At 42.0% G+C, this 27463-nt stretch overlaps 1 protein-coding gene across 4 annotated transcripts in view; it reads right to left on the bottom strand.

The window, feature by feature from the left end:
- TBC1D30 (TBC1 domain family member 30) overlaps positions 1–27463 on the bottom strand; it is a 107655-nt gene that overhangs the window by 17433 nt on the left and 62759 nt on the right. For all 4 annotated transcript variants that reach the window (XM_050748608.1, XM_050748610.1, XM_050748609.1 and 1 more), the window contains 3 exons: positions 25383–25551; positions 22882–23050; positions 18304–18409 (listed from right to left, as the gene is read on the bottom strand). In XM_050748608.1, coding sequence (XP_050604565.1) covers positions 18304–18409; positions 22882–23050; positions 25383–25551 — 444 coding nt within the window. The remainder of the gene's footprint in view (positions 1–18303; positions 18410–22881; positions 23051–25382; positions 25552–27463) is intronic.

Below are 27463 nucleotides of genomic sequence, written 5' to 3'. Positions count from 1 at the left end.
ATTTACTATCTGAACTACCAACATACACTTAAATAGACATTTATATTTAGGCACTGAAAAGACATTATATTTTGTAATTATTGATATGCTTTACAAGAAATATGAAAACATGAGTTGCACAAAATTAGGCTTAGTTCATCTTCACGCAGATGTTTTCCTCGACAGGAGGGATGCTACTGAAATGGAATCCCATCAATCAATCCACAGCCTACAATTCTCCCTCTAGGATCCTTCTGCTTTTAGCAGCGTCAAGAAGTGGTTCCTTCTCCTAATACCTAAGATTGGAAATTCCTAGAGGACAAAGATGGCATCTGACACATCTCATTCCTTCTGGCAACGTTTAAACTGTAAGTGAAATGAGATGTTGCCTTATTCTTCTAAAGAGGATTTCAGCTTTTAGAAAGACATCTTTTGAATAGGTGGAAGCAGTGTGTTGGGTGGTGAGGAAAAGCATTCGGCTAGGAGTCGGCGACCTGGGGGCAGTCTTGGGTCTGACACTAGACAACCTGAGAAACCGACAAGTTGCTGACACTCCAACTCATAGTTTCCTCTCTCTAACGTGACAGAATTAGTTTAATTGATCTTTAAGTTTCTTTTAAGCCAGTGTTTCTCTAAGTGTTTTCTGAAAACCACCTGTATCAGAACCACCCATGGGCCAAATATCTGCATTTTCATACACTCCTGGGATGTTTCTTACACAGTCCAGTTTGAAAACCACAGCCTCAAGATCTAACGTTCCATGATTCTGTGTATTCACTGAGTAACCAGTTGTATTCTTCGCACTAAGCTAGATGTTGCTGAAGCCCCTAACATTAAGGAACTTGCTACTTACAGAAAAAAAAAATTAATATACTTGAAAAAGAGAGCGGGTGCAGTAGTTCATGCCTGTAATCCCAACACTTTGGGAGGCCAAGGCAGGCCTTGCCTGAGGCCCAGGACTTTAAGACCAGCCTGGGAAACATGGCAAAACTCCATCTCTAAAATACATTTTAAAAAATTAGCCAAGCATGGTGGCATGCACCTGTAGTCCCAGCTACTTGCAGGGCTGAGGAATGAGGACTGCTTGAGCCCAAGAGTTCAAAACCAGCCTGGGCAACATGGTGAAACCCCATCTCTACAAAAAATTTAAAAATTAGCCCAGCCTGGTGGCACATGCCTGTAGACCCAGTTACTTGGGGGGCTGAGGTGGGAGAATCGCTTGAGCCCAGGAAGTCAAGACTACAGTGAGTCATGCTCATGCCACTGCACTCTAGTCTGTGTGACAAAGTGAGACCATGTTTGAAAAAAAAAAGAATATTCAGTACTGGAGGAGTACAGAAGAGCCATCATCCATGAGTTCCGAGATAACAGAGGCCGTGGGAGTGGGAGAGAGAAGAGATTGAGTGGCATGCGGCATCCAGGATCCAGGTGGGCAAATAGGATTTTCACAGATGCAGCATCAGAGGGACCACAAGCCCTGTCACAGGAATGAGCAATGGCCTACAGAGGCCTGGGTGGGAAGAGAGCTATGGCCAGTGCCATAGAGTCTGTGAAATAGCAGGAACACCTTTGGATAGGTCAGAGACGGGGCAGTCCAAGTACAACTCTAAAGCAACCTATCTGAAAACAAGCCCATCCTCCTCCCCTCAGAAACTTGCCCTCTTCCTTCTAAGCCAGAAGATTATGGGTTGCCCTCTCTCTCCCATTACTTTTTCTTTCACCCCTGTATCCCTTTTCCATGGCCAAGTCCAGTCAATTTCACCTTGTAAGTGCTGTTTCTGTTCCAGTCTGTTTCCACTCTTCACTGCCTCCTCGCAGGCCTTCCTGCTGTCATACTTGTCCCTTTGAAATCCATCCTTCACAGAGCTGCCCGTGGAGTTGACTTAAAACAAAACTCAAACATTTTCCTCCTCTCCTTAAAATCTTTCAGGTCCACAGCTCTTCTATTCCCCTTTCCAAAGGGTCCACAGAAGCCCTAGAACTCCAGCAAGTACAATCTCTCAATCACTGACCTGAAACATCAAGTCCAAGCGCCTTACCAGGCATTGTGGTCTTCCATGAGCCAGTCCCTGAATTCCAGCCTTCTGACAGTCCCCCTCACACTTATGTAGTATGTTATCAATAGTCCTTCACACATGCTTCTCTCTCAAACACGAACTGACTCTCCACTCTGCACAAGAGCCTTCAACACACACACACACAAACACACACACACACAACCACCCTTGCATATATGTGCACCCCTACACACACACACACACACACACACACACACACACACGCACACACACACGCACAGCCTAGTCAGCTCCTATTCTTCTGTAAAGGTAAAACCAGACATGAATTCCCTCAAGAAAGGCTTTCCTAACTTCCTCTCCTCCAACTCACTCCATCCCTGCCCCCTAGGCTAGATGAGGTCTTCTCTCTTCTTCAGCCCTCAGCCCCTCTGCAAACCTCCCTCGGTGCACTCCCCACACTGTGCTCTAGGAGACTATAGGCTCCCGAAGACATAGCCCATGCTTTCTTCTGTGTCCCTGCACCTGGCACATTACCTGACATTTAGAGGTGCTCGATAAATATTTGGAGAAGTTAGTACAGAGCATAGAAAATCAGGCTGAAGCATTTTATTTACTGTAGTTAGTAATAAGGAAGTGCTGAAGGACTTAGTGTAGAGCAAGGAAATGATCAAAGCAGTAAGCATGGATCATTACTCTGGTAGCAAAATGCTGGGCCCCTATTCCAGGCCCTAACTCCCAGATGACATTTCTAGCCACACCCTGGGCCAAAATGGAACCCGCTGCCTTAAAGGGAAGGACCCAGCACTGGTAGGATTCATCACCTGCTGACTAAAGACCCTGAGTAACAACCAGCAATATCCAGGGAATATGCCATGGGCCCTGAGCTCTGAGACACGCTGGCTTCAGGGGAGACCCAGCATATTCTCAGCTGTAGTGGCTATGGTAAAAGATTCATTCCGTATTAGAGCAGAGGGAATCTAGAAACACAGCCATCATCTACAAGTTGGTTTGATTCAACATTGATTGAAAAAGAAAAGGCAGAAAACTAACCATGGATTCTCAATAAATGTTTGCTTAATGAATTAATAAGTTTGATGGAAATGGAGGGGCAGGCAAGACGGCAGATGGAAGCCTACACCATTCATGCCCCCTGCTGCAACACCAAATTTTAACAACTGTCTGTACACAGAGAAGCACCATAACAAGAACCAAAAATTAGGTGAATAATCACAATATCTGATTTGAACTCCATATCGTGGAAAGAGGCACTGAGGAGGGGAGGAGAGACAGTCTTGAATCATGGACGCCACCCCTCCCCAATCCCCCTGGCAGTGGCCATAAGACATGGAGAAAGAGTATGTGCACTTGGGGATGAGAGAGTGCAGTGACTGGAGGACTTTACACTGAACTCAGTGCTGCTCTGTCACAGTGGAGAGCAAAGTTGTGCTGGGCTCAGCCAGCATTCACACTCAGAGGGAGCATTTGAACCAGACCTAGCCAGCAGGGAATTGCCCATCTCAGCTGTTGAACTCGATTTCCTCAGCAAGCCTTGCCATCGCAGGCCAAAGTGCTCTGGGATCCTAGGTAAACTTGAACAGCAGTCTGGGACACAAGGACTGCAATTCCTAGGCAACTCCTAGTGCTAGGCTGGGCTTAGAGCCAGTGAACTAGGGTGGCACATGACCTAGGGAGACACAAGCTGGTGTGGCTATCGGAGGACTTGCGCCATCCCTCCCCCAATGCCAGGCAGTGCAGCTCATAGCAATGAAAGTGACTCCTTCCTTCGGCTTAAGGAGAGGAGAATAAAGAGTAAAGAGGACTTTGTCTTGTATCTTGGATAGCAGCTCAGACACAGCAGGATAGGGTACCAGGCAGAGTCATGAGGCCCCTATTCCAGGCCCTAGCTCCCAGATGACATTTCTAGCCACACCCTGGGCCAAAAGAGAACCCGTTGCCTTAAAGGGAAGGACTCAACACTTGCAGGATTCATCACCTGCTGACTAAAGAGTCCTTGGATCCTGAATAACAACCAGCCATATCCAGGGAGTATGCCATAGGCCCTGAGCTCTGAGACATGCTGGTTTCAGGGGAGACCCAGATATTCCCAGCTGTGGTGGCTATGGTGAAAAACTCATTCTGTTTGAGAAAAGCAGAGGGAAAAGTAAAGGGGACTTTGTCTTGCACCCTAGATACCAGCTCAGCCACAGTGGGGTAGAGCAACAAGCAGGCTCTTGGGGTCTGAGTCCAGGCCCAGGCTCTTGGATAGCATTTCTGGACCTGCTCTGGGGCAGGGGGGGCCCACTGCCCTGAAGGGTGAATCCCGGGCCTGGAGGCATTCACCATAAGCTGATGGAAGAGCCCTTGGGCTTTAAGCAAACATTGGTGGTGGCCCAGCAGAACTCCTTATGGACCAGTGGTGGTGGTGGCCACAGGTAGAAGTTCTTCTGCCTGTGGTATGGGGAGGGAAGAGCAGGAAGAACTTTGCATTGTAGTTTCAGTGTCAGCTTAGCTGCAGTAGAATAGAATATCAGGTAAATTGCTAAGGTTTTTAACTCCAATCCCTGGCTCCCAGAAAAAAACTCTAGACACACGTGGGGCCTAGGGGGAACTCACTGTCCTGAAGGGAAGGGCCTTGGGCAAGGCCCAATGCTGAGCTAACTTCAGGTCTGACCCAGCACGGTCCCAGTGGTAGTGGCCACAGGGGTGTTTGCATCACCACACCCCCAGTTCCAGAGGGCTCATCACAGAAAGAGAAACTCCACATGTTTCAGAGAAATTAAAGGAAAAGAATAAGAGTCTCTGCCTGGTAATCCAGAGAATTCTTCCAGATCTTCTCAAAGACCACCAAGGTGGTACCTCTACAAGTCTGCAAAAACCACAGCATTACTGGGCTTGGGGCCCAAGTCCCTTCTAATACCTAGTGATAATTTGGATATTTTTCTCACTCAAATCTCATGTTGAATTGTAATCTCCAATGTTGGAGGTGGGGCCTGGTGGGAGGTGTCTGCATCCCTCATGAATGGCTTGGGCCATTCCCTTGGTGATAAGTGAGCTCTTGCTCTGAGTTCACATAAGACCTGGTTATTTAAAAGTGTGTGGCACCACCCACCATCTAACTCTCTCTCTTTCTCCTGCTCTGGCCATGTGACATGTCTGTTCCCTCTTTACCTTTTGCCATGATTAAAAGCTCCCTGTGCCTCCGCAGAAGCCAAGCAGATGCCAGGGTCATGCTGCTTATACAGCCTGCATGAACCAATTAAACCTCTTTTCTTTATAAATTATCCATTCTCAAGTATTTCTCTGTAGCAATGCAAGACTGTCCTAACACTTGGAAAGCGTTCCCAAGGAGGATAGGCACAAACAAGCTCAGATTGTGAAGACCATAACACCTAACTCTTCAATGTCCAGACACAAGAGGACATTTACAAGCATCAACACCATCCAGGAAAACATGACCTCACCAAATGAACTAAATAAAGCCCCAGGGACCAATCCTGGAGAAACAGAGATATGTGACCTTTCAGACAGAGAATTCAAAAGAAATTCAAGATAATACAGAGAAGGAATTCAGAATTCTATCATAAAAATTTAATAAAAAGAGTGAAATAGTTAAGCAGAAATTATGGACTTGAAAAATACAATCAACACTCTGAACAACGCATCAGAGTCTCTTAATAGCAGAATTGATCAAGTAGAATAATTAGTGAGCTTGAAGACAGGCTATATGAAAATACACAGAGGAGACAAAAGAAAAAAGAATAAAAAATAATGAAGCATGTCTACAGAATCTAGAAAATAGCCTCAAAAGGGCAAATCTAAGAGCTATTGGCCTTAAAGTGGAGACAGAGAAAGAGACAGGGATAGGAAGCTTATTCAAAGAGATAATATCAAAGAACTTCCCAAACCAAGAGGAGTACATCAACAGTCAAGTACAAGGTTATAGAATACCAACAGATTTAACCCAAAGAAGACTCCCGCAAGGCATTTTACAATCAAACTCTCAAAGGTCAAGGGTAAGGAAATGATCCTAAAAGCAGCAAGCAAAAAAAAAAAAATGAATAACATACAATGGAGCTCCAATATGTCTTGCAACAGACTTCTCAGTGGAAACCTTACAGGCCAGGAGAGAGTGGCATAACCAGGAGAGAGTGGCATGACACATTTAAACTGCAAAAGAAAAAAAAAAAAACTTCTACCCTAGAATAGTAAGTCTATCCAGCGAAAATATCCTTTAAGCATAAAGGAAGAATAGAGACCTTCCCAGACAAACAAAAGCTGAGGGATTTCATCAACACTAGATCTATTCTATAAGAAATGCTAAAGAGAGTTCTTCAATCTGAAAGAAAAGGATGTTAATGAGCAAGAAGAAAGCATGTGAGGGTAAAAAACTCACTGATAATAGGAAGCACACAGAAAAACACAAATTTAGGATAACACTGTAATTGTGATGTATAAACTTCTCTTGACTTAAGTACAAAGACTAAATGATGGCCGGGCACGGTGGCTCATGCCTGTAATCCCAGGACTTTGGGAAGCCAAGGCGGGCGGATCACGAGGTCAGGAGAACGAGACCATCCTGGCTAACACAGTGAAACCCCATCTCTACTAAAAACACAAAAAAATTAGTCGGGCATGGTGGCAGGCACCTGTAGTCCCAGCTACTCGCGAGGCTGAGGCAGAAGAATGGCTTGAACCTGAGAGACGGAGCTTGCAGTGCGCCGAGATCACGCCACTGCACTCCAACCTGGGCAACAAAGCAAGACTCGGTCTCAAAAAAAAAAAGAAAGACTAAATGATGAACCAATAAATAATAACTAGAACAACTTTTTAAGACATAGTACATAAAGAGAAACAACAAAGAGTTAAAAAGCAGAAGATCAAAGTTAATGTATGGAGTTTTTATTAGTTTTCTTTTTGCACGTTTGTTTATGCAACCACTGTTACGTTGTCATCGGTTTAAAATAATAGGCTTAAGATAGTATGTGCCAGTGTCATGGTAACCTCAAATCAAAAAACATACAATACACAAAAAATAAAAAGCAAGAAATTAAAGCACACCACCAGAGAAAAATCATCTTCACAAAAAAGGAACAGGAAGGAAGGAAAGAAGAAAGAGAAGCCCACAAAACAACCAGAAAACAAATAACAAAATGGCAGGAGTAAGGCTTTACTTATCAATAACACTGAATGTAAATGCACTAAACTCTCCAATCAAAAGACACAGAGTGGCTGAACGGATGAAAAAACAGGACCCAATGATCTGTTTCCCACAAGAAACACACTTCACCTGTAAATATACACATAGACTTGGGTAGCTGGCAAGATGGCTGAATAGAAACAGCTCCGGTCTGCATCTCCCAGTGAGATCAATGAAGAAGGTTGGTGATTTCTGCATTTCCAACTGAGATAGCTAGTTCATCTCACTAAGACTGGTTAGACAATGGGTACAGCACACAGAGGGTGAGCTGAAGCAGGGTGGGGCATCGCCTCACCCAGGAAGTGCAAGGGGTCGGGAAACTTCCTCCCCTAGCAAAGGGAAGGCTTGAGGGACTGTGCCATCAGGAATGATGCATTCAGGCCCAGATACCATGCTTTTCCCATGGTCTTTGCAACCCACAGACCAAGAGATTCCCTCAGGCGCCTACACCACCAGGGCCCTGGGTTTCAACCACAAAACTGGGTAGCCATTTGGGCAGACACCAAGTTAGCTGCAGGAGTTTTTTTTCATACCCCAGTGGTGCCTGGAACATCAGCAAGACAGAACCATTCACTCCTCTGGAAAGGGGGCTGAAGCCAGGGAGCCAAGTGGTCTAGCTCAGCGGATCCCACCCCCATGGAGCCCAGCAAGCTAAGATCCACTGGCTTGAAATTCTCGCTGCCCGCACAGCAGTCTGAAGTCAACCTGGGACGCTCAAGCTTGGTGGGGGTAGGGACGTCCACCATTACTGAGGCTTGAGTAGGTGGTTTTCCCCTCACAGTGTAAACAAAGCAGCCAGGAAGTTCAAACTGGGAGGAGCCCACCACTGCTCCTGCCTCACCGCCAGCCTGCCTCTCTACATTCCTTCTCTCTGGGCAGCGTATCTCTGAAAGAAAGGCAGCAGCCCCAGTCAGCAGCTTGTAGATAAAACTCCCATCTCCCTGGGACAGAGCACCTGGGGGAAGGGGCAACTGTGGGTGCAACTTCAGCAGACTTAAATGTTCCTGCCTGTTGGCTCTGAAAAGAGCGTGAGATATCCCAGCACAGCACTAGAGCTCTGCTTAGGGACAGACTGCCTCCTCAAGTGGGTCCCTGACTCCTGTGCCTCCTGACTGGGAGACAGCTCCCAGCAGGGGTCGACAGACACCTCATACAGGAGAGCTCCGGCTGGCATCTGGCAGGTGCCCCTCTGGGACAAAGCTTCCAGAGGAAGGAACAGGCAGCAATCTTTGCTGTTCTACAGCCTTCACTGGTGATACCCAGGAAAACGGGGTCTGGAGTGGACCTTCAACGAATTCCAGCAGACCTGCAGCAGAGATGCTGACTATTAGAAAACTAACAACTAACTGTTAGAAAACAATAGCATCAACATCAACAAAAAGGATGTCCACACAAAAACGCCAGCCGAAGGTCACCAACATCAAAGACCAAAGGCAGATAAATCCATGAAAATGAGGAAAAACCAGTGCAAAAAGACTGAAAATACCAAAAACCAGAACGCCTCTTTTCCTCCAAAGGATCACAACTCCTCAACAGCAAGGCAACAAAACTAGACAGAGAATGAATTTGACGAATTGACAGAAGTAGGCTTCAGAAGGTGTGTAATAACAAACTCCTTTGAGTTAAAGAACCATGAAGCTAAGAACCTTGAGAAAGGTTGGAGGAATTGCTAACTAGAATAACCAGTTTAGAGAAGAACAAAAATGACCTGATGGAGTTGAAAAACACAGCACAAGAACTTTGTGAAGCATACACAAGTGTCAATAGCCAAACTGATCAAGTGGAAGAAAGGATATCAGAGATTAAATAAAGCGTGAAGACAAGATTAGAGAAAAAAGAATGAAAAGGAACAAACAAAGCCTCCAAGAAATATGGGACTATGTGAAAAGACCAAACCTACATTTGATTGGTGTACATGAAAGTGACGGGAAGAACGGAAGTGAGTTGGAAAACACTCTTTAGGATATTATCTAGGAGAACTTCCCCAATCTAGCAAGACAGGCCAACATTCAAATTCAGAAAATCAGAGAACACCACAAAGACACTCCTCAAGAAGAGCAACCCCAAGACACATAATCGTCAGATTCACCAAAGTTGAAATGAAGGAAAAAATGTTAAGGGCAGCCAAAGAAAGGTTGGGTTACCCACAAAGGGAAGCCCATCAAACTAACAGCAGATCTCTCTGCAGAAACCCTACAAGCCAGAAGAGAGTGAGGGCCAATATTCAATATTCTTAAAGAAAAGAATATTCAACCCAGAATTTCATATCCAGCCAAACTAAGTTTCATAAGCAAACGATAAATAAAATCCTACACAAGCAAATGCTGAGAGATTTTGTTACTACCAGGCCTGCCTTACAAGAGCTCCTTAAGGAAGCACTAAATATGGAAAGGAAAAACTGGTACCAGCCACTGTAAAAACATACCAAATTGTAAAGACCATCAACACTATGAAGAAACTGCATCACCTAACGAGCAAAATAACCAGCTAGCATCATAATGATCAAATTCACACATAACAATATTAACCTTAAATGTAAATGGGCTAGGCCAGGCCTAGTGGCTCATGCCTATAATCCCAGCACTTTGGGAGGCCAAGGCAGGCAGATCACGAGGTCAGGAGTTCGAGACTGGCCTGACCAACATGGTGAAACCCCATCTCTACTAAAAAGATAAACATTAACTGGGAATGGTGGCGCGCACCTGTAGTCCCAGCTACTCAGGAGGCTGAGGCAGAAGAACTGCTTGAACCCAGGAGGCAGAGGTTGCAGTGAGCCAAAATTATGCCACTGCACTCCAGACTGGGCAATACAGCGAGACTCCGTCTCAAAAAAAAAAAAAAAATGTAAATGGGCTAAATGCCCCAATTAAAAGACACAGACTGACAAACTGGATAAAGAGTCAAGACCCATTGGTTTGCTGTATTCAGAAGACCCATCTCACGTGCAAAGAGTCATACAGGCTCAAAATAAAGGGATGGAGGGAGATTTACCAAGCAAATGGGACATTGGCCTGAAATTTTCTTTTTTTGTTGTGTCTCTGCCAGGTTTTGGTATGAGGATGATGCTGGCCTCATAAAATGAGGATCAGAGTGGAACTGAAGGAGATAGAGACATGAAAAACCCTTCAAAAAAATCAATGAAACCAGGAGGTGGTTTTTTGAAAAGATCAACAAAATAGACAGACTGCTAGCCAGATTAATAAGGAAGAAAAGAGAGAAGAATCAATTAGACACAATAAAAAATGATAAAGGGGATATCACCACTGATCCCACAGAAATACAAACGACCATCAGGGAATATTATAAATACCTCTATGCAAATAAACTAGAAAATCTAGAAGAAATGGATAAATTCCTAGACACATACACCCTAAGTATAAACCAGGAAGATGTCGAATCCCTGAATAGACCAATAACAAGTTCCAAAATTGAGGCAGTAATAGCCTACCAACCAAAAAAAGTCCAGGACCAGACGGATTAACAGCTGAATTCTACCAGAGGTACAAAGAGAAGCTGGTACCATTCCTTCTGAAACTATTCCAAATAATAGAAAAAGAAGAACTCCTCTCTAACTCATTTTATGAGGCCAGCATCATCCTCATACCAAAACCTGGCAGAGACACAAGAAAAAAAAGAAAATTTCAGGTCAATATCCCTAATGAACATCGATGCAAAAATCCTCAATAAAATACTGGCAAACCAAATCCAGCAGCACATCCAAAAGCTTACCCACCACAATCAAGTTGGTTTCATCCCTGGGATGCAAGGCTGGTTCAACATACACAAATCAATAAACGTAATCCATCACATAAACAGAACCAATGACAAAAACCACATGATTATCTCAACAGTTGGAGAAAAGGCCTTCAATAAAATTCAACACCCCTTCATGCTAAAAACACTCAATAAACTAGGTATTGATGGAACATATCTCAAAATAATAATAGCTATTTATGACAAACCCACAGCCAATATCATACTGAATGGGCAAAAGCTGGGAGCAGCATTCCCTTTGAAAACTGGCACAAGATAAGGATGCCCTCTCTCACCACTCCTATTCAAGATAGTATTGGAAGTTCTGGCCAGGGCAATCAGGCAGGAGAAAGAAGTAAGGGTATTCAAGTTGGAAGAGAGGAAGTCAAATTGTCTCTGTTTGCAGATGACATGATTGCATATTTAGAAAACCCCATCATCTCAGCCCAAAATCTCCTTAAGCTGATAAGCAACTTCAACAAAGTGTCAGGATACAAAATCAATGTGCAAAAATCACAAGCATTCTTATACACCAATAATAGACAAACAGAGAGTCAAATCATGAGCGAACTCCCATTCACAATTGCTACAAAGAGAATACAACTTACAAGGGATGTGAAGGACCTCTTCAAGGAGAACTACAAATCACTGCTCAAAGAAATAAGACAGGACACAAACAAATGGAAAAACACTCCATGCTCATGGATAGGAAGACTCAATATCGTGAAAATGGCCATACTGCCCAAAGTAATTTATAGATTCAATGCTATCCCCATCAAGTTATCATTGACTTTCTTCACAGAATTAGGAAAAACTACTTTAAATCTCATATGGAACCAAAAAAGAGCCTATATAGCCAAGACAATCCCAAGAAAAAAGAACAAGCTTGAGACATCACACTACCTAACTTCAAACTATACTATAAGGCTACAGTAACCAAAACAGCATGGTATTGGTACCAAAACAAATATATAAACCAATGGAACAGAGCAGAGGCCTCAGAAATAATGCTACACATCTACAACCATCTGATCTTTGACAAACCTGACACAAACAAGCAATGAGGAAAGGATTCCCTATTTATAAATGGTGTTGGGAAAACTGGCTAGTCATATGCAGAAAACTGAAACTGGATTCCTTCCTTACACCCTACACAAAAATTAACTCAAGGTGGATTAAAGACTTAAACATAAGACCTAAAACCATAAAAACCCTAGAAGAAAACCTAGGTGATACCATTCATGACATAGACATGGGCAAAGACTTCATGACTAAAACACCAAAAACCATGGCCACAAAAGCCAAAATAGACAAACGGGATCTAATTAAACTAAAGAACTTCTGCACAGCAAAAGAACCTATCATTAGAGTGAACAGGCAACCTATAGAATAGGAGAAAACTTTTCCATCTGACAAAGGGCTAATATCCAGAATCTACAAGGAACTTAAACAAATTTACAAGAAAAACACAAACAACCCCATCAAAAAGTGGACAAAGGATATGAGCAGACACTTCTCAAAAGAAGACATTTATGCAGCCAACAAACATATGAAAGAAAGCTCATTATCACTGGTCATTAGAGAAATGCAAATCAAAACCACAATGAGATACCATCTCACACCAGTTAGAATGGCAATCATTAAAAAGTCAGGAAACAACAGATACTGGAGAGGATGTGGAGAAATAGGAACACTTTTACATTGTTGGTGGGAGTGTAAATTAGTTCAACCATTGTGGGAAGACAGTGTGGCGATTCCTCAAGGATCTAGAACCAGAAATACAATTTGACCAAGCAATCCCATTACTGGGTATATACCCAAAGGATTATAAATCATTCTACCATAAAGACACATGCACACATATGTTTACTGCAACACTATTCACAACAGCAAAGACTTGGAATCAACCCAAATGCCCATCAATGACAGACTTGATAAAGAAAATGTGGGCACATATACACCCTGAAATACTATGCAGCCATAAAAAAAGGATGAGCTCATGTCCTTTGCAGGGACATGGATGAAGCTGGAAATCATCATTCTCAGCAAACTAATACAGGAACAGAAAACCACACCCCGCAGGTTCTCACTTAAAAGTGGGAGCTGAACAATGAGAACGCATGGACACAGGGAGGGGAACATCACATACTGGGACCTGTCACAGGGTATGGGGCTAGGGGAGGGATAGTATTAAGAGAAATACCTAATGTCGACGAGAGGTTGATGGGGGCAACAAACCACCATGGCACGTATATACCTATGTAACAAACCTGCACATTCTGCACATGTATCCCAGAACTTAAAGTATAACAAAGAAAAAAAAAGATACACATAGACTGAAAATGAAGGGATGGAAAAAGTTATTCCACGCCAATGGAAAGCAAAAAAGGAGCAGGAGTAGCTGTACTTCTATCAGAAAAAAATAGATTTCAAAACAAAAATAAGAAGACACGAAGAAGGTCATTATGTAATGATAAAGGCGGTCAATTCAGCAAGGGGATATAATGATTACAAATATATATGCACCCAACACTGGAGGACCCAGATAATAAAGCAAATATTATTAGAGCTAAAGACAGAGATAGACCCAAGCACAGTAATGGCTAGAGATTTCAATACCCTATTTTCAGCATTGGACAGATCACCCAGACAGAAAATCAACAAAAAAAAAAATCATCAAACCTAATCTGTACTATAGAACAAATGGACCTAGTAGATGTTTACAGAATGTTTCATCCAACACCTGGAGAATACACATTTTTCTCTTCAGCACATGGATCATTCTCAAGAATAGATCATATGTTAGGTCACAAAACAAGTCTTAAAATATTCAAAAAATTGAAATAACATCAAGGATCTTCTCTGACCACAATGGAGTAAAACTACAAATCAATAACAAGAGGAATTTTGCAAACTATACAAACACATAAAAATTAAACAGTATGCTATTGAGTGACCAGTGGGTCAATGAAGAAACTAAAAAGGAAACTGAAAATGTTTTTGAAACAAATGATAATGAAAATACAACATACTAAAACCTATGGGGTCAGAGTGAAAGCAGTACTAAGAGGGAAATTTATAGTTATAAATGTCTACATCGAAAAAGAAGAAAAACATCAAATAAATAATGTAATGATATATAGTAAAGCACTAGAAAAACAAGAGCAAACCAAACCCAAAATTAGTAGAAGAAACAATAAAGATCGGAGCAGAAATAAATAAAACTGAATGAAAAAACAATACAAAAGATTAAAGAATGAAAAGTTGGTTTTTTTTAAAAGATAAATAAAATTGACACACCTGTAGCTAGACTGAGAAAAAAAGAAGATCCAAATAAACAAACTCAGAGATGAAAAAGGAGACATTAAAACTAATACCACAGAAAATCAAAGGATCATTAGTGACTGCTATGAGCAACTGTATACCAATAAATCAGAAAATCTAGAGAAAATGGATAAATTCCTAGACATACAACCTACCAAGATTGAACAATGAAGGAATCCAAAACCTGAACATACCAATAACAAGTAACAAGATGGAAGCCATAATAAAAAGTCTCCCAGTAAAGAAAAATCAGTAGCATCTCTATATGCAAACAGTGAACAATCTGAAAAAGAAATTTTAAAATCCCATTTATATTAGCAACAAACAAAATTAACTACCTAGGAATTAAGTTAACCAAAGAAATGAAAGAGCTCTACAATGACAACCATAAAACACTAATGAAAGAAATCAAAGAGGACACCAAAAAATGTGAAGATACAACACGTTCATGGATTGCAAGAATCAGTATTGTTAAAATGTCCATACTACCTAAGGCAATCTACAGATTTGATAAAATATCTATCAAAATACCAACGATATTCTTTACAGAAACAGAAAAGCGATCCTAAAATTTATATGGAACCACAAAAGACCCAGAATAGTCAAAGCTATTCTGAGCAAAAAGAACAAAACTGAAGGAATCACGTTATTTGACTTCAAATTATACTACTATTATAGTAACCCAGACAGCATGGTACTGGCATAAAAACAGACACACAGACCTATGGAACAGAACAGAGAACCCAGAAACAAATCCACATACCTACAGTGAACTCATTATCGGCAAAGGTGCCAAGAACACACATTGGGGAAAAGACAATCTCTTCAATAAATAGTGCCAGGAAGACGAGATATCCATACACAGAAGAACAAAACTAGACCCCTATCTCTTGCCATATACAAAAATCAAATCAAAATGGATTAAAAACTCAAATCTAAGACTTCCAACTTGAAACTAATACAATAAAACATTGGAAAAACTCTCCAAAACATTGTAGTGGGCAAAAATTTCTTGAGTAATACCCCATGAGCACAAACACCCAAAGCAAAATGGACAAATGGGATCATATCAAGTTAAAAAGCTCCTGCACAGCAAAGAAAACAATCAACAACATGAAGAGACAACTCAGAGAGTGGAAGAAAATATTTGTAAACTACTCATCGGAAAAGGGATTAATAACCAGAATATACAAGGAGTTCAAATAACTCTTATAATCTTATAATTTGATTAAAAATGAGCAAAAGATCTGAATAGCCATTTCTCAAAAGAAGATATACAAATGACAAACAGGCTTATGAAAAGTGCTCTAGGCCAGGCGCCATGGCTCACGCCTATAATTCTAGCATTTTGGGAGGCCAAGCTCGGCAGGAGGATCACTTGATGTCAAGAGTTTGAGACTAGCCCGGCCAACATGGTGAAACCCCATCTCAGGCCGAGACGGGCGGATCACGAGGTCAGGAGATCAAGACCATCCTGGCTAACCCGGTGAAACCCCGTCTCTAGTAAAAAATACAAAAAAATAGCCGGGCGAGGTGGCGAGCGCCTGTAGTCCCAGCTACTCGGGAGGCTGAGGCAGGAGAATGGCGTAAACCCGGGAGGCGGAGCTTGCAGTGAGCCGAGATCCGGCCACTGCACTCCAGTCTCGGCGACAGAGCGAGACTCCGTCTCAAAAAAAACAAACAAACAAACAAAAGAAACCCCATCTCTACTAAAAATACAAAAATTAGCCTGGCGTGGTGGCGAACACCTGTAGTTCCAGCTACTTGGGAGGCTGAGGCACAAAAATCGCTTGAACTCAGGAGCAATTTTTTTTTTTTTTTTTTTTTGAGACGGAGTCTCGCTCTGTCGCCCAGGCTGGAGTGCAGTGGTGCGATCTCAGCTCACTGCAAGCTCCGCCTCCCGGGTTCACGCCATTCTCCTGCCTCAGCCTCCCGAGTAGCTGGCACTACAGGCGCCCGCAACCACGCCCTGCTAATTTTTTGAACTTTTAGTAGAGATGGGGTTTCACTGTGTTAGTCAGGATGGTCTGGATCTCCTGACCTCGTGATCCACCCACATCGGCCTCCCAAAGTGCTGGGATTACAGGCGTGAGCCACCGCGCCCGGCTCCCAGGAGTGATTATTGAACCGCGATTCGGTGAGCTGAGACGGTGCCGCTGTACTCCAACCTGGGGACAGAGTGACACTCTGCCTCCAAAAAAAAAGAAAAAAAAACCCAACAACAACAAAGAAAAGATGCTCAAAATCACTGATCATCAGAATGCAAATCAGAATGACAATGAAATATTATCTCACCCCAGTTAAAATGGCTTTTAATCAAGACAGGCAGTAACAAATGTTGGCAAGGATGTGGAGAAAAGGGAACCCTTGTACACTGTTGGTGGGAATGTAAATTAGTACAATCGCTATGGAGAACAGGTTGGAGGTTCCTCAAAAAAAAACTAAAATTGGAGCTACCATACGATCCAAAAATTGCCTGCTGGTTACACACCCAAAAGAAAGGAAATCAGTATATCAAAACGGTATCTGCACTCCCGTGTTTCTCGCAGCACTGTTCACAATAGCCAAGATTTGGAAGCAACCTAAGTGTCCATCAACCAATGAAGGGATAAAGAAAATGTGGTATATATACAATATGGAGTACTATTCAGCCATAAAAAAAGAATGAGATTCTGTCATTTGCAACAACATGGATGGAAATGGAGATCATTATGTTAAGTGAAATAAGCCAGGCACGGAAAGACAAACTTTGAAAGTCTGCACTTATTTGTGGGAGCTGAAAATTAAAACAATTGAAATGATGGAGATAGACAGTAGCAGGATGGTTTCCAGAGGCTGGGAAGAGTAGTTGATAGGGAAGTAGAGATACTGGGTACAAAAAGTAGTTAGAAAAAATGAATAAGACCTAGTATTTGATAGCACAACAGGACGACTAGAGTCAATAGTAATTTAATTGCACATTTAGAAATAACTTTAAAAGTATAATTGGATTGTTTCTAACACAAAGGATAAACACTTGGGGAGATGAATACCCCATTTACCATGATATGATTATTATGCATTGCATGCCTATATCAAAGTGTCTCATGTACCCCATAAATATATGCACCTACTATGTGCCCACAAAAATTAAAAAAAGAATCTAATGGAAGACTGAGTGTTAATAAGTCAGCTATTTTTTCTATACTTGCTGTCAATTTCAAAGACTTGATGAATATGATATTGAGGTACAGTAATATGCCATAAAAAAATAACCAAACCCTTCAAGTCTTTCACTTTAAAATTTATGATTAATATATAGTTACCTGAGTTGAAAATATGGGTAAAACAAATGAATCAAAATGCTGATGAGAATAATCTTTTTTATCCTCAATAATTTCTTCCCCACACTAACTGTTTTCCCCCACAAGTCTAAGTAGGCTGGGCACAATGGTTCATGCCTGTAATCCCAGCACTTAGGAAGGCCGCGATGGGAGGATCACTTGAGTCTAGGAGTTCAGGACTAGCCTAGGCAACATAGCAAGACTCCATCTATACAAAAATAAAAATAAAAAATTAGCTGTATGGCTGCATAAGCCCATAGTCCCAGTTACTCAGGAGACTGAGATAGGAGGATCGCTTAAGCCCAGGAGACAGAGGCTACAGTGAGCAACAATTGTGCCACTGCACTCCAGCTGGGGTGATAGAATGAGACAGTCTCAAAAAAGGAAAGAAAGGCTAAGAATAAAATTCAGAATAAGCACTTGGTGATTTTGTTTTTCCAGTGTATTTTTCCAGTTTATCTTTATATTGCTGCTAATGATTTCTAAGCAACACAGTCTGAAGGAAAGATACAACAAATATCCATCATTCATTTCTTACTTCCTTTTATGACATACATTCTTATCAAATTATGAACAGACTCTTGGTCAATTTAAGAAACTAAGTCTGACAGCTAACCAAGCACATTTCTCAAGACCGCTGCTCTGGCACTGGTTGTTCCCACCGTGCCTGGGGTTCCCTGAGCCAGGCTGCTCCATGTTGCCCACTCACCTGCATGAGTTCATGGCTTTGCAGAAGATCATTCTCTAGCATCTCCTGGGTAAGGCGCCCCATGGTGCTGTAGAATTCATCTGCTGTTTCACAACATTCTATCTGCCTAGATAAAGAAAGGACAGAAAATAGAACTTGTTTAGGGCATCCATGCTGTGTAACAGTGCATGCTGCAGGTATAAGATATATTGGGCTGGGCATGGTGGCTCATGCCTATAATCCCAGCACTTTGGGAGGCTGGGGCAGGGGGATTGCTTGAGGCCAGGAGCCTCAACGCAGCAAGACCCGATCTCTCCAAATAATTTTAAAAATCAGCTGAGTATCGTGGTGCACATCTGTGGTCCCAGCTACTCAGAAGGCTAAAGCAGGAGGATCACCTGAGCCTGGGAGGCCAAGGCTGCAGTGAGCCATGATAGCACCACTGCAACCCAGCCTGGGTGACAGAGTGAGACCCTGTCTCAAAAAAAGGGGGGGCAGTGGCCTTTTGCCATCAAATAACTCAAGTTATCAATCAATGAATATCAAAATCCTGATATTCCTAAAGCCCACTGTGGGTGAAACATTTAAAAATACTAAAAGCAACTTTAAGGTACTCGTTTTGGATAAGTCCTGTCATTCCTACTTGGCTCCCCCAGCCTCACAATCCCAGCTGTGGCATCTTTATTGTTTCCACGGGACACAATCGACACATCAGAATTCCCACCACTGGTTAGAAATCATAACCATGAAATTGGGTACTAAAGAACAATTATCTCCTTTGAGGGAGTCTATTGGTCTTAATCTGCAAACAGTGATATCATTAATATAATAGATTTAAAACCAAACCACAGTAGGAATAAAAGATGAAAATTACAAGAACTGCATCTGCATATTTCATCAGTCCATGGGGAGTTTTCACAGGCAGAATTTTCTGAGTTCTTCTCGGGGTGCTGCTGCTAGTTGGAGATTACACCTTTTCCTGCATTCAGTTCTACATGTAAATAAAGAATCTGACACTCACTTGGCTACCTGTGAGCCAGGTTGGACTTCAATCTTTCTTCTAGAAAGGGGAAAACAGAAGAGCCCAAAGCAAAGAGTACCAGGTATTTCCAATTTATTTATTTATTGTAACAAAGTCTCCCTCTGTCGCCCAGGCTGGAGCACAGTGGTGTGATCTTAGCCTACTGCAACCTCCACCTGTTGGGTTCAATCAATCTTCCTGCCTCAGCCTCCCGAGTAGTTGAGACTACAGGCGTCCACCACAACGCCCTGCTGATTTTTTGTATTTTTAGTAGAGATGGGGCTTCACCATGTTGGCCAGGCTGGTCTCAAACTCCTGGCCTCAAGTGATCCACCTGCCTTGGCCTCTCAAAGTGCTGGGATTACAGGCATGAGCCACAGCACCCAGCCTAGGTATTTCCATTTTATATGACAACATTCTTTGTATTGTAGGATAACTCTAGTTTCCCACTAACCAGAAGATATACACTAATGCTGGGGGATTTCTGTAAAGCCATCCAAAATAATATGATTACGGAAAAACCATAGTTCTGGAGTGTTGTTCTAATCCCATTGCCACAATCATGTAAATAAATGAATGGAATAAACTGCTGAAGTATTACTATAAAAGTGTAGAGCAGCCTGTGGGCATGAATGAAAGGTGCTTAAATTTACCCCGGGAGGTAAGGAAGAGAAATAATGTTGAGATGAAATTGTTTTTCAGGCTGACAAGGAAGAATAAGCATTCCAAAGACACAGATGCAGGAGACAGCAGGCCTCATCTGGGGAACTGCAAGTAGCTCCACACAACCAGTGAGACCAGCATGGGGGAAGTGGTTGCAGGACCAGAGGAAGCCAGTGAGAGCTGAGGGAAGAGAGTTACTGAGAGCAGAGAGCAAAGGCCTCACCTGGCAGCTGAGCCTCTACAGAGCATGAGTCATGAAAAGGCTTTAAGTAGGGAGTGAGGGAACAGCTGTGCCCTTGGCAAGGTCTGCCTGGAGGTGGCACGGCAAATGTGGGTTACCATGGGGAAACCAAGGAGGACATACCACAGTGGGCCAGGCATGGGTGATGAGGGAGGAAACCAAAACAGCAGCAGGGGCAGAGGAGAAAGGACACATAAAGAGATGCTAGTGATAGTGTGCTAATGGTCTACAATTTACATATTCCAGAGTACCCTTGGTGAAGTGAAAGGTAGAAATTCCAAGTTGCAGAAGCCAGGTGAAAGGAGAGGTCCTAGATAACCATATATAAGGCACATGTTACTCAGGTGTACATAAACTGGAGATTACCTATATGCTTTTATGGTTTTTCCAACAGGAAGTTTGTGGGGAAGATTATAGGCACTAGAATCAGAAAGATCCAAATTTAAGTCCCAGTTCTGCTATTCACTGGCTGTGTGACTATGAAACAGCTAATTAACCTTCCTGGGGAAATTTTCTTGTGGAAAAGACAGAGAGAACAACCCTACCTACTTCACAGGGTTATTGGGAGAACTGAATGAGATTATGTGTTTAAACTGCCTAACACAATGGCAGGCACTGCAGACATTTATGATGTATGTCAATGGCCTTTCCTTTCCCTTAACAAGCTGCATGCTCAAAACATACAGAATTGTAATAAGCAAAAACTGACAGAGTTAAAATTCTATCATTCTGATTCATATACCCCTAAACTTCAAAAAGACTAGCCATTTATTATCAGTAGATTCACTTTTTTTTTTTTTTTTTTTTTTTTTTTTTGAGACGGAGTCTCGCTCTGTCGCCCAGGCTGGAGTGCAGTGGCCGGATCTCAGCTCACTGCAAGCTCCGCCTCCTGGGTTCACGCCATTCTCCTGCCTCAGCCTCCCGAGTAGCTGGGACTACAGGCGCCCGCCACCTCGCCCGGCTAGTTTTTTTGTATTTTTTAGTAGAGACGGGGTTTCACCATGCTAGCCAGGATGGTCTCGATCTCCTGACCTCGTGATCCGCCCGTCTCGGCCTCCCAAAGTGCTGGGATTACAGGCTTGAGCCACCGCGCCCGGCCAGATTCACATTATTAAAAGCACAGACTCTAGAGCCAGGAAAGCCTGGGCTCAAATTCAGCCCATTCCACTTAGTAATTGGGTGACTTTAGACAATTAACTGAACTTCTCTGTGCCTCAATTCTCACATCTATAAAATGGAGATGACAACAGTGCGTACTTTACAGGATGATGAAGAATACATGAGTTTATACATCCAGAGTAATTAGAACAGTTCCTGTTCATTGCAAGCACTCAATGAATATTGGCTTTTGTTGCAGCTATTATTATTTCAACAGTGTGACATCCCTGGAATGATCATAGGAATAAATTCTGATTCTACAGATTAATGGATAGAGAGGAGTAAAACCAGGATCACCTCTTTTCTTCCTGCTCACTCATGAAGAACCAACACAAAGGCAATTATAACTGGCTCATCATACAGTAAAGCGCTTTACTATTTTAATGTTATAAACCAGCCATGCAGCAACTGGACTATCACACCCAAAGAAACTATCAAAGCTCAAAGGGTTTACAATGTATACAGTAAGTTGGAAATACATGGCTGCAGCAAGAGGTAGTTACTGGGAGGTAATGAGAGATAAGTAAATAGAACACCAAATCCCATACAGATGAATTTATTTACCCAGCTGAAAAGCAATGTACAACAAAACCAAGGCAAAGGAGATAGCTAGGTGATGTTTAAAAATACACACAAGAATAATTTTTTAAGTCCCTGAATTGATAGTTGGTGGATCTTTCTTTGCAAAATTGTTAAAAATGCCAGAAGTCTCCCAGGAAACAACTTACCATAAATACAAAGGCTAGTTAAAAGGTTTTCGAAACAAAACTGTGCCAGTGATTTACTAGTTTTGTGACATATTGTCTATGGGAACCCACTCGTCATTTATAGCTCCAGAAGAGAAATGGTAAAAACTTCACCACTTAATGCTTCTTCCGTTACCCAGAAGGTACGAAATTTATGTAGTAGTCATAATATATCAAAGATGAATGAAAAACACCCTATCTTTTTCAGCCCTGCTACCAGTAAAGAATATAAGCAAAATCTATTTGGTAATATGTTTTGGCAGTGACAGATTCCAACAGAGTATTAATTCTTAATGAAAGGAAAGAAGTTCTATGTGTTCTACCAGGCTAGATACCTTGTTATCTCATTTAATTTTATCACAGCCCTGAAAGGCAGAACAAAATAAAGATTCATCAATAATCCAAATTGTAATATTAACTAACAAATTCACCTACTCCTAACCACATCTTTCAGTTTCTCTGCCACCTAAGTTCCTTTCCCTCTTCCCAACTAGTGTCCACAGAGATGCTGACAAGGAGTGAACCAGCCAGGACACAAGCGCTTGAGGAGGAGCGGGAGAATCTGAAGGCCTAAAGGAGTCTGCCCCCTTCTCCAAAATAGACTGCATGTGCCAGCAATGAGCCTGCTGAGATTTCAGGAGGCTAAAGCAATTTTAAAAGTTCACAACTTTCTGTTTTCACTTAAATATCGATGCTTTACATATTAGAGCACAAAAACTGCTGAAGACCCTCAACATCACAGAACAGAGCAGAATGTGGAACTCACTTACTCTCCTAATTTTGCCCAGATGGCCAGCGACACCCTTAGGATGATTTCTGAACCTTCAAAGAAGACTGAATCCCAGATCTTTAAAACGGTCTGATTAGGGAGGCACGTGGCAAAGAGAGTCAGAAACCACTGCATCGTGAAGACATTTGTAAGTGGGGGCTCATATCCACCTGAAACAAAACAAACATATTCAATTCCTTCAGAACTGATGACTGGCCACATATGCAGATACCCTTTTCTAGTCTTCCATGTCCACTCAGATGTGTTGTATTTCCTGACTGATTTCCTCATATTTCTAAACTCTTGTTCTTTCTTCCTATTTTTCCTGCCATGTTTCTGGAAAAATACAGGTATGCTTTATAAATATGAACTTCACAAAATATTTACAATACTTCAGAAATCTTAATCTAAAATTTACTTTGGCTCTGCCTATTGTAGTGAGCTGAAAATTAAGGAAAAAGTTTTCCTCACCAAAAATAGAAGAAAGGATTTCAGTCTCTCAAAAGCAAAAGCCATCAGATTTTCGAAATCATATAATGCCCACTTATATTCAAATGCTGCTTTGATAAGAATAAAATTGCTCACTATAAATTATCTATCAACTTCTTAAGTTATACATAGTTCTCAGACCACAGTGGAGTTAAACTAGAAATCATTAACAGAAAGATAGTTGGCAAATCCCAAAATAGAGAATAAACATTACATTTAAAAGTATTTCCAACTAAAGATCTGGGGTCCAGCCAATTTTGAAATTTCTGAATTTATTAAAAACATAGTACTCTCTCTTACTTTATGTGATCAGTATGTATTTTTATGTGATATAAAAATTCAAAGGCCGGGCGCGGTGGCTCAAGCCTGTAATCCCAGCACTTTGGGAGGCCGAGACGGGCGGATCACGAGGTCAGGAGATCGAGACCATCCTGGCTAACATGGTGAAACCCCGTCTCTACTAAAAATACAAAAAACTAGCCGGGCGAGGTGGCGGGCGCCTGTAGTCCCAGCTACTCGGGAGGCTGAGGCAGGAGAATGGCGTGAACCCAGGAGGCGGAGCTTGCAGTGAGCTGAGATCCGGCCACTATACTCCAGCCTGGGTGACAGAGCAAGACTCTGTCTCAAAAAAAAAAAAAAAAAAAAAAAAAAATTCAAATATTTAGAGCGATCCTCCCTCCAAATTATAGCCAATATGTACAATTACCTAAGTGTAAACAAAAAGATGTCTGTTTTCCTATATTCATTTTCTTCCTCCTTACCTATGAACAATGGGAGTATCTTTGTTCACAGACTAGAATCTGAGGTTGTTCCTCACAGCCAGGCACTTGGGTAAAAACATGTAGCTCACTAAAGTGAGTCTTGACTAGGGGACAGGGAAGATTGGCCTATCCGGAAGCATTATAAAATCCACACAGTTATACTGCAGAGCCAAGTTAAATGAGATTATTCAAATGGCTTAGAAGGAAATGCCTAGAGATACTCAGGTATCTCTGGGTCTGTGGCCTGCTAGGAACCAGGTCACACAGCAGGAGGTGAGCAGCAAGCAAAACTTCATCTGTATTTACAGCCACTCCCCATTGCTCACCACCTGAGCTCTGCCTCCTGTCAGATCAGCAGCACCATTAGATTCTCATAGGAACACAAGGCCTGTTGTGAACTGTGCATGTGAGGGATCCAGGTTTCACGCTCCTTATGAGAATCTAATGCCTGATGATCCATCACTGTCTCCCATTACCCCCAGGTGGGACCATCTAGTTGCAAGAAAACAAGCTCAGGGCTCCCACTGATCCCACATTATAGTGAGTTGTGTAATTATTTCATTATGTATTACAATGTAATAATAATATATATAAAGTACACAATAAATGTAATGTGCTTGAATTATCCTGAAACCATCCCCCAAGCCCTGGTCTGTGGAAAAAACTGTCTTCCCTGAAACCGGTCCCTGGTGCCAAAAAGGTTGGGGACCACTGGCTTGGAGGAAACACAACAAACTCCTGACTATTCTGTACACACAGCCAGGGAAGTACAAGCAGTGCGTATAATGACAGCTATGAGCTCAGATACTTCCAAAAACTGGATCATGCCCACTAGATAGCAGTGGCTCTTAGCTACTCTTTCATAATCTCAATGGTTCAGGTAAAACCAGTTTGTACTAAATTGTACCTGTAGCTCAGTTTTAAAGACTCCTGCAAGTTTGGTGCCAGCTTAGAGCAGTTTAACTAGATAGTAAGATGTGTACGTGGTACTCCATCCAGAGTACATCATTTCAGTTGTTGATCTGGTACTAGTATTAGGCTCTTGACTGACTTCCTAACTATGACCAGTTAGAGGTTCAACATGTGGCCTTTTGTTATTTTCAGTTTTGTTTTCATTCTCTAAAAATCTGTTTCATTACACCAAGCTCTTATAATACCTGGAAATATATATTTCCATTCAATGTTTAGACTCATTTGTACAGTGGAATCAGAGAAGACAAATATTTTCAGTTACAAGAGCATTGAATCCTACCTCCACTTTCTTTGTTTGCAGTTCGCTGAAGAGTATCCAGGTGCTGAGATAATTCCGGCAGCTTCATTCTTAAAAGGTCTCTGAAGACAGCCATATCCACAGACAATGCCCGGAGATTATTGACAAAATAGCTTTCGGGAAGTACCTTATCAATAAGGTAAATCATAATCTAAAGAAAAAAAGATAAAGCTTAAGACTGCTTTGTAAAAACTGGGATCCCAACATGTCCTAAAGAGAAAATAAGTATTCAAATAGATAAAACACTGTTAGCCAAAGCACACTATCCTTAAATGCATCAGTACGAAATGTTCCAGATTTACAAGGCTCTCCTACAGCCTGGCTAGGGAGCATGTGGCATAATCATCTAAGCAACTCAGACCTCAAGTCTGCTGCTGTCTGAAATTTCTAGATGGGCTGCTAGACCTGAGTTCGGCCCATAAGTAGCTGTGATTATGCAACCCTTAGCATCATTCTGAGAAATGACAAAGCCCAAGCTTGTGCAGCAGCCAGCAGAGCCTCAGCATTGGCTCCTTGGTGTCAGCACAGTTTTACAACCTCAACATGAAAACTAAGAGCAGGCCTATCATAAAACACCCCCACAGAAGCAGCTCTCAAGACTTACTCATCATCGACCTGGGCTATTAGAGCAACTCATGTTGGTTTTTTGTCCACTTCCTGGGAAAATGCAACTATGCTTTGTTTGAACAAATAGTACTTTTCAAAATCTGTATTTCTTTCATAAGGTTGTTATAGAAGTTCTTCAAATTGCTATTTTCATTTTGATTTTTCTACTTGTATTACCTTTCCTAAAATGTCAAGAACCTCTAGAATGACCCAGCCAAACACACATGAGGTCTGTAAGTCAATCCCTGGTTCTTTCCCACCAAACTCTTACCAACAAAAATAGCGGGAACCATGTATTTCCATTCAATGTTTAGGCTCATTTGTACAGTGGAATTGGAGAAGTCAGATATTTTCAGAGTTATAATAGCATTGAATCACTACCTCCACTTTCTTTGTTTGCAGTTCTCTGAAGAGTATCCAGGTGCTAATTCAGGCGGCTTCATTCTTAAAAGGTCTGGCATGCTGTACCTGACCCACTCCCTAAAAGACCAGCTCCTTCCCCAAAGCACCAGAAAAACAAAATTAAGAACAAAATCATAACTGGCTCTATATACATAACGGGCTCTATGTTGGTAGAACAGTAGCTATCTCACATTTTGACATTCAGGATACTGTAAAACTCTATTTCCACCCACCGCCCCCCGCCCAAAAAAAATCTCCCTGCCCTGCCAAGGGCCCATTTTTCCCTCCTCCTCAGCTTATAATTTCTACTTTTCAGGGTCATAGTTTTGAACGAGTCAGTAGGGCAGGGGCATGCTCTCGAGGAGGACCTTCTCCTTTGTTATAAGGTGGCCAGACCCACTGGGCCTTAGCCTTCTTATGTTAGGATAAAATTTACCAGGTAAATGTAACATCATCTTGGAAATAGGAGCTCAGCAACAAGAAAAGGAGTAAATTCTGTCTTTGTGGGGAGAGGAGGTTCTGGGAGGCAGCAGCTGATGAGGAGAGCAAGTTTCAGCATGGCGGAGTACCCTTGCAGGAACCTAGCACTCTATGGATCAGAATTAGAGGAATTTACAGGATCATGAATGCAGACGTAAAGGTCATACACTGACAACTATTGTATTTTTCATCTAAGGATAAGATACGTAGTGCCAAGAAAGATATTTGGTTTTTATTGAGAAATTATGATTCCTCAAAATTACGTGAAAACAAGCAAAAAAAAAAATCTTCAATTATCATACTAATTCCTGTGACAGTGAAATTCTCTATCTGAAGGCATCTCAATGTCTGATGTGAAGACATAGAGCCAGCTCACTCAAAGCACCCACCACTGTATTTCCAAGGTCAACTCTTAGATCCAAAAAAAAAAAAGCCAGGCACAGTGGCTCACGCCTGCAACCCCAGCACTTTGGGAGGCTGAGGCAGGAGGATCACCTGAGGTCAGGAGTTTGAGACCAGTCTGGCCAACATGGTGAAACCCCATTTCTACTAAAAACACAAAAATTCGCTTGGTG

Source organism: Macaca thibetana, chromosome 11, assembly GCF_024542745.1.
Source record: "Macaca thibetana thibetana isolate TM-01 chromosome 11, ASM2454274v1, whole genome shotgun sequence".
Lineage (NCBI taxonomy): Eukaryota > Metazoa > Chordata > Mammalia > Primates > Cercopithecidae > Macaca > Macaca thibetana.
The sequence above is the reverse complement of the archived record's forward strand: the minus strand, read 5'-3'. Positions and strand labels throughout refer to the sequence as shown.